Consider the following 16,821-nt stretch of genomic DNA (forward strand, 5'->3'; position numbering starts at 1 on the left):
CATTCAACTTTCTGAAATCGTTACAGAACCTCCAAGTTCCATTGGGCTTTGGGATTAGCACAATTGGGCTGGACCATTCACTCTGTGACACCTCAATTACCCCCAGAGCAAGCATACGTTTTACCTCGGCAGATACGGCTTCCCTACGTGCCTCGGGTATCCTATAGGGCTTAAGGTTTACTCTGCTTCTAGGCTCAGTTTCAATGTGATGATGGATGAGGTGTGTACGCCCTGGGAGGTCAGAGAACTTGTTTTTGTTTTTCTGTAAAAATTCCTGAGCCTCCTGTTTCTGTGACACTGATAGAGTATCACCTACCTTGACTGGAGGGATTGGTTGTGACAAATTATTAACAGTATTTGTCGCCCCCAAGGATTCCCTGTCTTTCCAGGGCTTGATCAAGTTTATGTGATAAACTTGGAAAGGCTTCCTTCTACCTGGTTGGTGCACCTTGTAGTTCACCTCACTGATCTTTTCAACAATTTCATAAGGACCTTGCCACTTCGCCAAGAATTTACTCTCAACAGTGGGGACTAGTATAAGGACCCTATCGCCTGGGTTGAATGTCCTGATTCTTGCGGACCGGTTGTAAATTCTACTTTGGGCCTCTTGAGCTCTCTGGAGGTGTTCCCTTACCAGGGGCATTACAGTGGCTATACGGTCCTGCATTTGTGCTACATGCTCAATAACACTCTTGTATGGGGTGGACTCATTCTCCCATGTCTCTTTTGCAATGTCTAGTAGACCCCTAGGGTGATGACCATAGACCAACTCGAATGGTGAGAACCCTGTGGACGCTTGGGGCACCTCCCTAATAGCAAACATGAGGTAGGGTAATAAATGATCCCAGTCACGACCATCTTTTGCCACAACTTTCTTCAACATATGTTTCAAAGTTTTATTAAATCTCTCCACCAATCCGTCCGTCTGGGGGTGGTACACAGAGGTACGGATGTGTGAGATTTTAAATAGTCTGCATAATTCCTTCATTACTTTCGACATAAATGGCGTACCTTGGTCAGTTAGGATTTCTTTGGGGATCCCAGTCCTAGAGAACATATAAAACAACTCACGTGCAATTGTTTTAGATGCAGTGTTTCTTAAGGGTACAGCCTCAGGATAGCGGGTCGCATAATCCAGGACTACCAAAATATACTGGTGTCCTCTAGCTGACTTTACAATGGGACCCACTAAATCCATGGCAATACGCTCAAAAGGCACCTCTATAATAGGGAGCGAAACCAAAGGACTGCGAAAATGTGACACTGGGGCACTAACCTGACATGTGGGGCACGACTCACAGTATTTTTTAATGTCATCATATATGGCCGGCCAAAAAAACCTCTGGAGAACCCTCTCTCGCGTTTTGTCAGTCCCCAAGTGTCCCCCAAGAACATGGTTATGTGCCATGTCAAGCACCTGACGCCGGTACGGCTTAGGTACCAGAAGCTGTTCCACAATCTCATCCTTAACCTTATTAACCCTATAGAAAAGATCATTAGTCACCGAAAAATGTGGAAATCTTTTTTCAGCATCTGGTTCCTGAGGTACCCCATTCATTACAGCAACCTGCTCTCTCGCATTTTTGAGAGTGGGGTCCTGTAATTGTGCAGCCCCAAAATTATCTCTAGACACCTAAGTCTAGTATATTTTGCTCAGTGGGAGGAGCCTCCTCCTCCCCAGCCAGGACCTGTAAAGGAAAACAATCATTTTCATCCTGCATACTTTTATCATTCACAGTGGACAAGGCAACCCCCTTAGAGGTATCCTCACTCCTTTTGGGGATTTTTCTTTTTTCCCAGAGAGCCCAGAATAATGGAAAATCGCGCCCCAATATTACATTATGCATGAGGTTTTTAACCACACCCACTTCATATTGTACGGTGCCTTGTTCAGTCCCGACTTTAGCCAGCACTATAGGGTACAGTTTTGTATCACCATGTATGCACACAACACTCATATGCTTTTTAGACTCTAAGTCCCCAGTCACCAGGCTAGCATGCACCAAGGTTACAAGGCTTCCTGAGTCCATTAACGCTTTAACAGGAAAGTCATTGATTGTAATATCGCAGATTTGCGGTTCAGTCTCTAGTCCAGGAACTGCAGCACAAGATGGTTCCGCAAATAGCGACTGACGCCGGCTAGCGTCACATTCCATGGGTTCAGAGGTAAGAGGGCAATGGGCCGACACGTGTCCCGCCTCATGGCATCTCCAACACTGGATAGGGCCTGGTCTCTTTGGCAAGGAGTCCTTTTCAGAGCCCCTTAGCCACCCAGGACCATCACCAGTCTTTTGTCCCTGAGACACCACTTGAGCCCTTTTCCCCCCATCAGCACCCCTCCACACTCCCCCAATAGATGGAAGTCTCTTACCAGCTGACGGCACAGATCTGGCGCTCCGGGGAGGTGAAGATGCTGCAGGAACATCACGGAGGTAGTCCTCAGTCGCCTGGAACCTCTCCACAAGGTTGACAAGTTCGTTTGCATTCTTAGGATCACCTTGTCCCACCCAGCGTTGCAAGTCAGTAGGAAGGGCTCGGAGGTAGCGATCCATCACGACCTTCTCTAGGATTTGTGCAGGAGTAGAAGTGTCTGGCTCCAACCACTTTCTTGCCAAATGGATTAGGTCATACATCTGGGACCTCGCTGATTTGTCCAGACTGTAGCTCCAGTTGCGTACCCTCCGGGCACGGACTGCAGTAGTAACTCCTAGTCGGGCAAGTATCTCCTCTTTTAGCCGAGTATAGTCCTTAACCTCTTGCTCACTGAGGTCATAGTAGGCCTTTTGAGGTTCACCTGTTAAATAGGGCGCAATTACCTCTGCCCACTCAGCGGCTGGTAACTTCTCTCGCTCAGCCACGCGCTCAAATACTGTTAGATAGGCCTCAACATCGTCCTCAGCAGTCATCTTTTGCAGCGCTTTCTGCACAGTCCTTCTCCCAGAAAAAATCTCTGGAGCGGCTCCCATCACCACAGGCGCCTCTCGATTTGCTATCAGGTGCTCAATAAGTTGTTGTTGTGCAGCCATGGACTGTTCATGTCGTCTATTGGCCTCTATCTGAGCCTGCTGTTGTGCAGCCATCATCTGCTGTTGTTCAGCCATGGACTGTTCATGTCGTCTATTGGCCTCTGTCTGAGCCTGCTGTTGTTGCAAACTCACTTGCATAAACTGCTTCAGCATCTCCTCCATGTTGCTGGACTGTTTTTGGAGTGTAGTTGCAGCTTTCACCCAGGACATCAGCAGCTGTAGCCAAGTCTGTCCACACCGTTGCCCCTAGCAACCGCGTTGCCCGCTACCTCCACCAATTGTAAGGGATCTTCCCGGGGTAGGGTGTGTTTGGACACAGTTCACAGCAGACTTGGAATTTGATAAAGCAGATCTTGGCGTTTATTCGTGGTACAAACAGTCCAGCAAACAAAATATACAGCAACACAGTGCTTTCTAAGTACAACAAAAATAAAAGTCCTAGCCCGGCTGGGCGCTTACTAACAGGTTCTGCTCACCTATCTGACACTTACAAACACAGCGTCTTTCGCCTGGATATCGCAGGGTGAGTTTTAGCTCCAGCAGTGGCTGTGCTTGCAGCTTCCTTCAACACACAGATTGTTCATTCCCTGGCTGACAAGCAATCACCTGCAGACCCTACAGAGCCTTTAGCTTCCCAGGCTAATTAGGATCCAAGCTCACCTGATCCCAAACCCAGAACTGGATCGGGGGATGTGGAATGACAGGTCCCTCTACCAAACCTACCTGCCATTCCATATAAACCCAGGCCCGGCAAAATTAAATAACAACTCAGCAGCATATCGCTGCTGAGAAACTGATCCATCCTGGATTTACCATCTCACACTGTGTAGCAACCTAGGTGAGATGTACACCCCCTCGATCACTTCTCCAGTGACATGTCTACAATATATATATATATATATATATATATATATATATATATATATATATATATATACACTATATTACGTAAGTATTGGGACGCCTGCCTTTACACGCACATGAACTTTAATGGCATCCCAGTCTTAGTCCTCAGGGTTCAAAATTGAGTTGGCCCACACTTTGTGGCTATAACAGCTTCAACCCTTCTGGAACGACTGTCCACAAGGTTTAGAAGTGTGTCTCATGGGCAGATCCAGGGGGGGTCAATTGCCCCCCTCCCCCCCGAGAAAATAGTGAGAAAATGAGAAAATAGTGAACAGGCTGTGTTGATGCCAACCCCTATCAGGACACAGGGCAGCAGTACTGAAACTGACAGGCAGAGCCGCAGCTGTTGAGGATTTCGACCCCCTCCTTTTCCTCCTTGAGCCGAGCAGCTCTCATTCAGCCGGCAATGCCCGCTTCTATTGGCTACATTCAGGGCCAATGGCTGGGAAACTAACACCAAGAGGATTATGGGACATGTAGTCCCAGATACCAGCAGGCCCAGGACGATTCCCTGAGAGTGCACTGTAGCCCCCAAATGCCGAGCGGGAGGAGGGGAGAGGAGGACAGTGGGAAGAGAAGAGGGACCATGAGGCTGTTGGGTAGAGGGAGCCACAGAGAACGTGCCAGTGATCTGATTCTACTATATATCCCCCAAAGTAAGAACTTACCTCCAGGTGGGAGGATGAGGGGGTGGGGATGCAGGCTTTCATAGAGTTACAGGACCTTATCACTGGCTGCTCCCACCATGTGTTCCCTTCCAACTGGCTGCTCCCACCCTGTGCTCCCTTCCAACTGGCTGCTCCCACCCTGTGCTCCCTTCCAACTGGCTGCTCCCACTCTGTCCTTCCTTCCACCTAGCTTCTCCCACCCTGTCCTCCCCCTCCATCCAGCAGCATCCACCCTGTCCTCCCCTCCACCTGGCTGCTCCCTTCCACCTGGTTTCTCCCACCCTGTCCTCCCCTCCACCTGGCAGCTCCCACCCTGTGCTCCCTTCCACCTGGCTGTTCCCACTCTGTCCTCCCTTCCACCTGGCTGCATCTACCATGTCCTCCCCTCCATCTGGCTGCAACCAGCAATACTTTTTCAAGACATTGTGTATTTATGTGTGTGTATAAATAATTGCATTTTGTAGTTGGCTTCCCTACTTTGTCCCTGCCCCCCCATGTAACCCCCCCCCCCCCCAAATATGAAAGATGGAGGTGCCACTGTCTCTCACCGCCCCCCTGCATCACTGCATTTCTGCATCTGAAAGAAGACTACCATTACTGTGCAGGCGCAGGCAGCAGAGATGACATCATCTCCCACTGCCCCCCCCCCCCACTCTGGAACAACAGGGGCACTGTCACTGGCCCATGGCAAGTGACAATCTACATCTGGTGACAGGCAGCTGTGGCAAGTGACAAGCTGCATCTGATAACAGGCGATGTATGGGAATGTTTGACAATTCTTCCAGAAGTGTATTTGTGAGGTCAGACACTGATGGTGGACGAGAAGGCATGGATCGCAGTCTCCCTTCTAATTCATCCCAAATGTGTGCCTTTCAATGGGACAGTTCTACAAACCATCTACCGTTTTCATAAATCAGCACCAAGATATTGTCAAAACTTTCAGAGGACGTAGTTTGGGGTGGGACATTTGGTGCTGATGTCTTGCCGTTGTGCAGTTCCAGGTTGCAGTGACTGCCCAAGTGAGTGTTTTTTATCTGATTTTATGTTTTTTTTTTATCACTGGCACAATAAATTTACTACATGTGAATCTATCTGGACTCCCCAGTGAGCTTTTTTCTACTCAGCTTTACCCCATTCAGAGCTGCCTGCGGGAGTGATATGCTGCGTTACTTCCAGAGGTTTTCCACATATGGTGTAAGGCCAGTGGTGAGACACTGTCCCCCTAATCCATGCGCTCGGCACCTAATCTACATGCAGGGCGCCGGACACATGAAATCCAATGGGGTTTTTTTTTAGAAGCACGTGATTAGAGACAGAGGCTTTAATTGGCTTCAAAAAGGGTGAACTTGGGGTGTGATTTAATATTCGCTACTGTCTTCCTGGTTCTCCTCCTGGCCAATCAAAAAGCCGATTGGCTGAGAGGAGAAGAGATCCTATTGGCCTCTGAGGAGGAGGAAAAGATGCAAGGGAAGCTGCAGTGAAGTCGAGGAGGAGACACTGGATTAAGCCAATGGGGAGGAAGGGCTGCCCGCAACTTAGATGGAGGGTAAGGACGGGGCTGGTGGACTGAAGGGTGAGCGACAGGGGGGTTGCGACCGACTGACCTACCGACTGCGGGGGGGGGGGGGGGGGGGGGGGGTATCAGGCGATTTTGCCGCCTCCCCCAAAATAAATGGAGCACCAGCCACCACTATGTAAGGTTCTTTTGCTGCTGTGACGGCCATTCGCTCCAGTGGTTCAATCACAAGGACAATACTTGAGCCACTCTTCCAATTACACTGGATTGGTGGATTTTCACTTACATTCTCCATATGTATATGCATCTGGACTTCGTTTATTTATATTACCTTAAATATGGACTATTTGCACAACCCTTGATACACTTGATAATGCTCTATGTAATTTTGCACTTATGATTGCTTTTTGTTTGTTTTTTTATTGATTTAAATATTTACTGGCACTACACTTACTTATATAATTCTATATTATAAAATAACTTCTTCAAAGCTTCAAGCATTTAGATATGGTAATACAAAAGAACAAAAATTGATAGTATTACAACTTATCAGCCCTTAAATGCGGTGGCTGCATTTCTTTTCATATTTTTTTAACCTAGTAATCCTGCCCTCAACTCACTGTACTGAGAAATATTATCACCCTAGGACAGGGAGTATGTTAGGACTACATAGCACCTCCCTCTCTTCTCCATAACAGGGGGAAGTGTTTTGTAGTCCATAGGATATCTACAAACAATGCTAATTGATACCTTCCTGTGTTCTATGCCCCAGCTCATAGGTTTTCTGGCTGGATGAACAGGAATTTTTTTCACACATCGAAAAGTTATAATAAAACACTTCCAATGGTATATTTCCCAGACCTAAAGCTCTTGATAGTTGAAACCATGATAATAAAATCATAGAAGCTTTTATTACAATGTTTGTTTTGTTCTGTTTTTGGCAGTTTCCGCTGGACTGTATTTTACAAGAAAAGACTACCTTGAAGATATATACCGAAACCAGCCGGCTGGATCAATCATCTTACAAGTCCATGCAATGAGTGATGTTCCGGGAGAGGAACCGCACTACAGACTATGCCATACCTTTATGTCTGAGAAATATAAGCGCTTCTTCCACATGGATCGGAGAACGGGAATTCTCTATCTGAACCAGACCATGACAAGGAAAGACTTTGCTGAAATCAGTAAGTTTGTCATACTGGCCCGTGAGATGATAGAGACAAACAAAGTGGGATCAGTTATAGTATTGTGTCTCCTCTATGCAGACTACACCAACCAGGTCAGCTGAAGATAGGGAGGTCCAACATATCTACAGTGGATAAAGGGGTTAAAACTAGGGCGACTGGCCAAAATATTGGGTGGGATGTAGAGAGCTATGCAGGAGGCACAAACATTTAAACATTAGACATTTTGCTTCTATCGACATAACCAAGAATAGAGGAGGATCTGCTTAAATTTAAATTCCAAGTATGGATACAGTGATTTAGGATAGTTACATTAATCAGCTTGGACCAAGGTAAGTATGTAAATGCCATACCTTGCAGATCCCCTTGAAAGCTGAAAATCATTGTAGTAGGCACCGCTACGCCAGTGATTGCCACTAGCTTCTGGGTCCCGTGCCAAAAAGAGGCCTCATACACACAAATGGATCTTCCACAGACTTGTCTGAAGGGCGTGTGTTGAGAACATGTCTTGCATACAAACAGTACACAATTGTCGGCCAACAAACACAAACGCACTACGCGGAATTTCAGCTCTTGAGCGCTACCCTTTTGGCACCTTCTGCTAATGTCGTGTTTGGTGAGCATTGATTCCGAGCATGCGTATTTGTACTTTGGACTTTTGTGTGAAGGACTTGTTTACACATGATATGAAAATCTGACAACAGACCGTTGTCCGCTGAAAATTTACTAGCCTGCCATCCAACATTTGTTGGAGGAAAGTTGGCCAACAATTGTCTGATGGAGCACAGACGGTAACTCGCTCAGCACAGACGCCATTCAGAGAATACTTTCCATTTTCTCAATGAATGCAAAGCATTCTTTGATTGTGGTTGAGGTGAGGCAGTGACAACATGATCTCTACCTTGTCCAAACAGGGAATGCCTTGCATTCAGCTGGATAATGCAAAGTGTTCACTCAGTTGTGCCTGTGCTGAGCAAGCCATCTCCAGTGCCCACTAAGCAGCAGGGCAGCCTCTCCATGCTCTGGAGCTGTGATTCTTATCTACAGTTCACTATTTAGTAAGCCACTGAATCAGACTAAGCATATAGGTATTAGGTGTTCTGAGGCTGTAATACACCTGTTTTTTCCAGGTTAGTGACACACCAATTAGTAAAGGAGGATAAGGATGGCAGCTACACATTTCTACACCATTAACCTTTCTAAATGAAGACACAAAACTGTGTGACACGGGTTTAAATGGCCACAGCAGACCTTTTATTAACAAACTAATAAATAACATAAATTAAAACAATTCAACAATCAGCAATGCAACCAGGAAGGGTTTTTTGAGTGTCCTTAAAGAGTAAGTTCACCTTTACAGAAAAATCTGTATCTGGACCCCCTCCCCACCCCCGGTCCCACTGACCTGGAGTCTGGCAATCACCTGCTCATTGGACAGTCGGCTTAATCTCCTAAACGTACCTTGTAAAGGTATGTATAGGAGGAATTCTAATTGGTAGGTGCCAACACATGGTTGGCGCTGACCAATCAGAACCCATATGCCCCGTGAAGAAGAGGAGAGAATTCCGCTAAGATTTCAAATCCCTGGACTGGTAAAGCGGCTATCCAATGTATCAGAACAGGTGATCGCGGAACCCCAGGTCAGCAGAACAGGGTGCAATGGGGAGGGGGTCCAGTGTAAGTTCACCTTACAGATTATCTGTAAAGGTGAAATTACACTTTAAGGCACACTTTATAACAGTAATCACCCATTCCCTCAACCCCAACCAACTCAAAGATGTTATAACCTCACACCTTTTTACATTTTCCTCCAGGGGACCTAGCTCCTGGGAAAACCACCAATAACAAACTAGGTGGGAGTGCTGTACATTAGATGGGCACCCAAAGTTTGTAACAATATTTTTTTTTTGTGATAAGGACTTGCCTATAAATTCGTAACCCAAAATAGTAATCCAGACCCTTAATACCCCAGTGACCCAGAATACAGGGCGGAGAGGAGGAAAGTTTCCTCCTCTCCTGAACTTTCCTGAATGGGCACCCAGCATCCTCCCTTCCTGCCCATCTGACCTTCATCATCCAATAAGTTAAGAACTACACCCCTTAGAACACTAAATTACCAAGGTTTAACCCTTCCCGGACCTGATCCTCACTTTAGTCATGCCGACCCTCCATCCATTCTCTTCTCTGAGCGAGTTTGGGGTGAAGCAACTTGACTTGAGTCCTGACCTCAACCTGATAGAACACCTTTGGGATGAATTGGAGCGGAGACTGCAAGCCAGGACTTCTCCTCCAACATCAGTGCCTGACCTCACAAATGCGCTTCTGGAAGAATGGTCAAACATTCTCATAGACACACTTCTAAACCTTGTGGACAGCCTTCCCAGAAGAGCTGAAAATTTTATAGCTGCAAAGGGTGGGCCAACTCAATATTGAACCATATAGACTAAGACTAGGATGCCATTAAAGTTCATGTGCACGTAAAGGCAGGCATTCCAATACTTTTGACAATATAGTGTATGTTGGATATAACCAATCAGTTTGTTATTTTAATCTATGAGATTTTCATGTAATGTTTATTTAACTAACATATATTTTATATATTTTGCCTCATTTAAAGGCCCATGGGTAATTGATTTGGTTTGTGTCAGTTCTGAGCTTTTGGGTTTTGAAGCATGCTCATTATAAGATTTGGTCAACAATGTGTGTAATTAACTTAATTTTCTTTCTCAATATCAACAGGTTCGATATCCCCCTGGTTCAAACTGAAGGTTTCCACCGCCAGTTTAAAGGAGGACTGTGATAAAGCTGCTTTCTCTAATATATACCTGTCATTTAAGAACATCATGATCACCAACTGTTCCTCTCTGCAGTTAAAAGACTTTTGCTTTGGTAACTCGGATCTCTTATTCCACATAAAAGAGGAAAGACCTCATGGCAGATTTTACCAATTCCATCCACGCTTTACCCTACAGAAATGTCGTAATGTTAGTGTCTCCTATGCATTAATACTAGGTAAGTGCTGATCGCCTCCTTTATGAATCCACTTAAGATCCCTGCACTAGCTTCAGTAACAAGCTAGCTACAAGCTCACTGGATTTCTGGCAGAATCAACAAAAAGATATAACAAAACACTTCCAATGATATATTTAACAAACCAAAATTAAGCAAATATTCATTGTAATGGTACACTTGAATTAAATTTTTTGACTGAAATGTACCTTTTAGTAAGGAAATGTCTGAACACTGCAATCAAGGTGACAGTTTCAAGATTTGAATTTGAGTTGAGAGATACACAGTAGTGAATTGCACTGGTATGTACTATAGCTTTATGCCTCTTGAACTGGCCAAGTCAGAAATCAGGACCACACCAGACAGAGATATTGTATATGTAGTGTAACATTTCACAATGGCAATGTTGTACGCAGTGCTAATTTTGAACATAGTCACCATGTTCATTTGCTATATAGATATCTTATAAGTAAGCAGTCATATATACTGTGCGGCCATAGCATTAAGATCAGTGGTGGCCGGTCCATAAAGGCTCAAGGGCGCCACCCCCCAGTCCATGCATCTGGCCCCTAATCTACATGCAGGGCGCCGGACGCATGGATTCCAATGGGGTTTTATTTTTTTTTAGACGCACGTGATTACAGCTAGAGGCTCCAATTGGCTTTAAATAAGGGTGGGATTAGGGCACTGCGCCCTGAGCCCACCCACTTGTGTGACAATAGCAAATTAATATTCGCTATTGTCTTCTTGATTCTCCTCCCGGCCAATCAAGAAGTGGAGAAGTGATTGTATTGGCCGCCGAGGAGGAGAAGACGCAGGGGAAGCTGCCAGGAAGCTGAGGATGAGGAGAAGCAGAGTGAAGCCGATGTGGCGGAAGCACCGTCCGCGACCTAGATTGGGAGTTTTGTCAGTTTTGTCACCCCCCCCCCCCCAAAATGGAGCACTAGCCACCACTGGTTAAGATACTTGACAGGTAAAGTGAATAATGTTGATTATTTTGTTACAATGGCAACTGAAAGTTGGTGGAGTATATTAGGCAGCAAGTAAACATATTGTCCCTGAAGTTGATGCATAGAAAGCAAAAAAAAAAAAAAATGCATTGCAGATTGTTCTGTATGGGGATGTGTAGCCATAGAGTGGTCAGGGTGCCAATGCTAACTCATGTCCACAGCTTTACACTGGGAAGAGATGGCACCAGGATGCAGTAGGGGAAGAAGGCAAGCCGGCAGATGGATTGTGATGCTTTGGGCAATGTTCTGCTGGGAAACCTTGGGTCCATTCATGTGGATGTTACTGCTGACACATTCCACCTACCTAAACATTGTTGGTGACCAAGTACACCGCTTATGGAAACAGTATTCCGTGATGGTAGTGGCTTCTTTTAGCAGAATAATGTGTCCTGCCACACTGAAAAAATGGCTCAAGAATTGTTTGAAGAACACAAAGAGTTTGAGGTGTTAATTTGGCCTTCAAATTCTCCAGATCTCAAACCATCAAGCTTCTGTGGGATGTGCTAAAAAACAAGTCAGATCCTTGTAGACCTCACCTCGCAACTTACATAACTTAAAGCGCAAGCTACCGAGGGCTTGGTGCCAGAAACCACAGCGTACCTTCAGAGGTCTAGTGGCATTAGTGGCATCCATGCTGCAACATGTCAGGGCTGTTTTGGCTGCAAAAGAGAGACCTACTCAATATTAGGTGGATCATAATGTTATCGGTGATCGGTGTATTTAACTGTGAACAGTAGTGACAAACGTTGGTACTAAATACTTATAATTGTGTGTTTCTTCATATACAGACAAAGACTCACCTTTTCATTATAACCCAAATTCATCAGAAGTGTTCTTGACGCGCTCCCTTGATCGAGAAATGAGGGAGAACTATGATTTGGTAGCAAAATGTACAGTGAGAGATAGCACCAGAGAAGTGGATGTTGAACAGTCTTTCCAGATCAGGGTGGATGATATTGATGACAACCCTCCACAGTTGTTCAATGACACTAATATGGTTAATATGGTGGTGGAATATGAGAGAAAGGAGGTAAGTAATGTGGGAACTGGGTGACTTTCGGTAGGAAGTATTTTAGCTTGCCTGCTGGGATTGTGTAATATTTTCAAGATTCTCAATACATTACACCCTGTCTTTTGGTGTGGAAATGGTTTTTAGGTCTTTGGTTAGAAGATTAAATGGCTTCATGGAAAGAACCCATTTAAAATCTCAAAATTATGGTCTGTTGAGATAGCTAGTTCAATATATATCTAGTTAGGTAATTGTTTGTTAGTTCCTTGTTAGTTTGATTTCCTTTTGATTTTCAGTAAGAAATAATTAACCGCAAGGCTTGACCACAGTGACCATGGAAAATGTAATGCTTGCAAATTCTATTACTGATGCTTGCAAATTCTATTACTGATGCATTAATCAATACTTCAAGATAGCGAGGTAATTGTCATTAGTTGTATTACATCAAAATTTTGTTATAAATGACCTGCAAATTGTCATTGCAATGAGCTTTATCAACTGAGAGCAGTTGGTAATATTCTACCAGTGTGAATAAGTACTGCCTGTCGTCTTGTTGGGATACCAGACTGATCCCCCTTTATGATGCAATTACATTTCAAAACAATAATGGTCTATTCCTTAAAAAGAGACTTTCACCATGCCCATTCAAACCCTACGCACACATTATACTCTCCTTTTGAGTATTGGTGGAATACAGTATGTGATCTCCTAAATGGCAGTGCTCATGTCTAGTAGACAATCTCTGGGCCTAAGAAATATCACGTGAATGAGAGAGTGAAATCACCATTCTCCTAATGCCGCGTACACACGACCGGACTTTTCGAGGGACTAGGTCCGAAGGTCTTTCCGACGGACTTTCGGCGGAGTTCCAACTGACTTTCCGAATGAACGGACTTGGCCACACACAATCACACCAAAGTCCGACGGATTCGAACGTGATGACGTACGACTGGACTAGAATAAGGAAGTTCATAGCCAGTAGCCAATAGCTGCCCTTGCGTTGGTCTTTGTCCGTCGGACTAGCACACAAACAAATGGATTCCTCGGTCCGGCGGAGTTCCGGTGGGAAAATGTAAAACATGTTCTATTTCTAAAGTCCGCTGGATTTTTGGCAAGCAAAGGTCCAATGGAGCCCACAGAAGATCGAATTGTCCGACGGACTCGTTCCATCGGACCTTTGCTGTCAAAAAGTCTGGTTGTGTGTACGCGGCATTAGAGTTCCACACCAGCCAACACCTTGTGTTTCAGTGGTGGCTGCAAAAGAGGCAAGAGCACTGCTAAGATGGGTATAACTGGAGTGGGGGACCCTGCATGGGAAAGGTGATTGTGGCTCTTTAATGGAAGACACTCTCATTACTATAGTGATGCATTTCTTGTCTTCAAGAGCAGTGCCTCCCCTATAGACTGGTTTCCATCTATCAGTTGTAGAAAAGCCACAATTATTTCTTGTCTTCAACTCGTTCCACATCCATTTAGTCATAAGTCCTTCCATTTATAGACCATATAAAAAGATTATAGCAATGTGCTGGGTTGTGTAACCATAAAATGTCCATCCACAAATTTCAGCCTCCACAAGGGGATTAGAAGCAAAATCCAGCAGGAGCTCCAGAGTCTAAAAGAGAAGAGAGACACCTCTAAATGTAGCAATATGGTTACATTTAATGAAGGTACAACATTTAGCAACTCACATGGTTGATGATTAAAAGAGGCACATCTAAGCCCTTGTACACACGGTCGGACATTCCGACAACAAAATCCGTCGGATTTTGTCTGAAACTTGTGTTGCATACACACGGTCGGACAAAGTTGTCGGAAAATCCGATCGCACGTAACGTGACAACGTTATTTCATTACGACGGGACTACGTTCAGGCTAGTAGCCAATAGCTTTGGTCTAGGAATTTGATCTGAGCATGTGTGGCACTTTGTCCGATCGGAATTCTCTACACACAATCGGACAAAGATCGTATCATGTTGTCGGAAAGTTTTATAGCCCAGCTCTAAAACTTTGTCAGTCGGATATTCCGACGGAAACAGTCCGATGGAGCCCACACACATTAAAAGTCTAAGGGAGAAAACAAAAGTGGTAATTTGAAAGGCTTAGATGCATGGTATTGTCATAAAAAGTGTTTGGGGATCTGGGTCCTGCCCCAGGGGACATGTATCAATGCAAAAAAAGTTTTAAAAACTGCAGTTTTTTCAGGAGCAGTGATTTTAATAATGCTTAAAGTGAAGCAATAAAAGTGAAATATTCCTTTAAATTTCGTACCTGGGGGGTGTCTATTGTATGCCTGTAAAGTGGTGACTGTTTCCCGTGTTTACAACAGTCCCTGCACAAAATGACATTTCTAAAGGAAAAAGTAATTTAAAAGTACTCGCGGCTATAATGATTTGTCCGTCCCGGCAATACACATACCGTATTTTTCCGTGTATAAGACGCTACTTTATCCTTAAATTGTTAGGCTGAAATACGAGCAGCGTCTTATACACGGTCAGTCAGCCTGGGAGAGAGCCGCGCGGGTGCGTAGATAGTGCGTAGCTTACGAACGGCTTCCTCCAATCACGAGCTGTATGCTAGTGACGTCAGCTGGAGGTAGAGGCGGAGGTGGAGAGTGCGCAGATGCGATCCCGTTCGACGTGGAGACTGCGCAGATGCAGAGAGCGGAGCATTTTGAGCCCAAGATGTCACAGAATACCGGTAATAAAAGTAAGAGACTGTCTTATTCTGCAAAATTCAAACTCAGTGTAGTTAGCTATGCAAAAGAGCATGGGAATAGAGCTGCAGAGAGACAGTTTGGACCTCCCCCCACTGAGAGTATGATCAGACAGTGGAGAAAACAGGAAGAGCAACTCCTTAAGATGCCAAAAAAGAAGAAGGCCTTAAGGGGAAAACCAGCAAAATGGCCAAATTTGGAGCAGAGGCTTAAAACTTGGATTTTGGAGCAGCGCCAGAGTGGCTTATGTGTGTCAACCAAACTTATTCAATGTCAGGCAAGAATGTTTGCAGGCGAAATGAACATTGTTGATTTTACAGGAAAGGCAAAATGGTGCTTCAATTTCATGAGGAGAGAAGGGCTGGCCATGAGAACACGAACAAAGTTAGCTCAGAAAATGCCACCAGTTTACGAGGATAAAATCCAACAGTTTCACTCCTATGTCATAAAACTTCGGAAAAAATATGATTTTGAACCAAGTCAGATTGCAAACATGGATGAGGTCCCTCTCAATTTTGATGTGCCTTCCAACAGAACTGTTGATGTGAAAGGAATCAAAACAGTGCCAATAAAAACAAGTGGCCATGAAAAGACACACTATACTGCTGTGCTTTCATGCTGTGCAGATGGTACTAAACTGCCTCCTATGCTTATTTTCAAGAGGAAAACCTACCCTAAAGAGACCATACCACCTGGCATTATTGTGCAAGTTCAAGAGAAGGGATGAATGAATGAAGACATTATGGCCATTTGGTTTGCAAAGGTTTGGTCCAGAAGACCTGGAGGGCTCTTAAAGAAGCCAGCTCTGCTTGTCTTTGATCAATTCCGAGCACATTTAACAGAAAAGACTAAAAGGGTTGCATCAGATTTACGAACACACCTAGCAGTTATTCCTGGTGGACTTACAGGTCAGCTACAGCCACTCGATGTTTCAATCAACAAGCCATTTAAGGTCCTGATGAGAGAAGAATGGAGCAGATGGATGCAAAAAGCAGGTGATAACTTGACCCCGGCAGGAAGAGTGAAAAAACCAACCATTACCGAGGTCTGCAATTGGGTCCTAAACTCATGGCATGGCGTCAAACAAGAGGTGATTGTGAAGTCCTTCAAGAAATGTGGAATCAGCAATGAAATGGACGGAACTGAGGATGATCTCACATATTTAGACAGTGACTCAGAAGACAGCAGTGATGCAAAAGAAGTTGAAGAAATTCTGTCTGGAACTAGTGATGAAGAAGAGAACATTGATGCAACAGAGGTTGAATAAAGTGATATGATGCATAATATACTGGTATGTAAACTTTAATTACTAAATAAAACTGTGTTCTGTTTTACCTGTTTAAAATATGGATTTCTTAATTCTGGGTTGCAAAAGTGGGGGGCGTCTTATACATGGGGGCGTCTTATACACGGAAAAATACGGTAAGTCAAAATGAAAAATAAATGGCGTAGGGGTCACCCCTTAAACTCCATACCAGACCCTCTTTTCCCCCCTCTTTTCCTGTGGCCTGCTAGGTTGCATGCTCAAATAAGAGTCTGGTATGAATTTCCGGGGGTACCCCCGCACCATTTTTTAAAAAATGTTGGCAACCTGAAGGGTCTGGTATGGATTTTGAGAGGGACCCCTATGCAATTTTTTTTTAAATTTTGGCGCGAGGGTTCCCCTTAATATCCATACCAAACCTGAAGGGCCTGTTATGGAATTTGGGGGGACCCCCACACAATTCTTTTTAAATTTTGGTTCAGGGTTCCCCTTAATATTCATACCAGACCCAAAGGG

General features: G+C 44.7%; 1 protein-coding gene across 1 annotated transcript in view; it reads left to right on the forward strand.

Annotated features, from left to right (window-relative positions):
- RET (ret proto-oncogene) overlaps window positions 1–16,821 on the forward strand; it is a 158,914-nt gene that overhangs the window by 73,914 nt on the left and 68,179 nt on the right. The window contains exons 2-4 of the mRNA XM_077453957.1: window positions 7,061–7,300; window positions 10,040–10,312; window positions 12,108–12,349. Of these exons, the coding sequence (XP_077310083.1) occupies window positions 7,061–7,300; window positions 10,040–10,312; window positions 12,108–12,349 (755 nt within the window). The remainder of the gene's footprint in view (window positions 1–7,060; window positions 7,301–10,039; window positions 10,313–12,107; window positions 12,350–16,821) is intronic.

Source organism: Lithobates pipiens, unplaced genomic scaffold (genome assembly GCF_037356315.1).
Source record: "Lithobates pipiens isolate NorthernLeopardFrog02 unplaced genomic scaffold, aLitPip1_a1.2 Scaffold_25, whole genome shotgun sequence".
Taxonomy (NCBI): domain Eukaryota; kingdom Metazoa; phylum Chordata; class Amphibia; order Anura; family Ranidae; genus Lithobates; species Lithobates pipiens.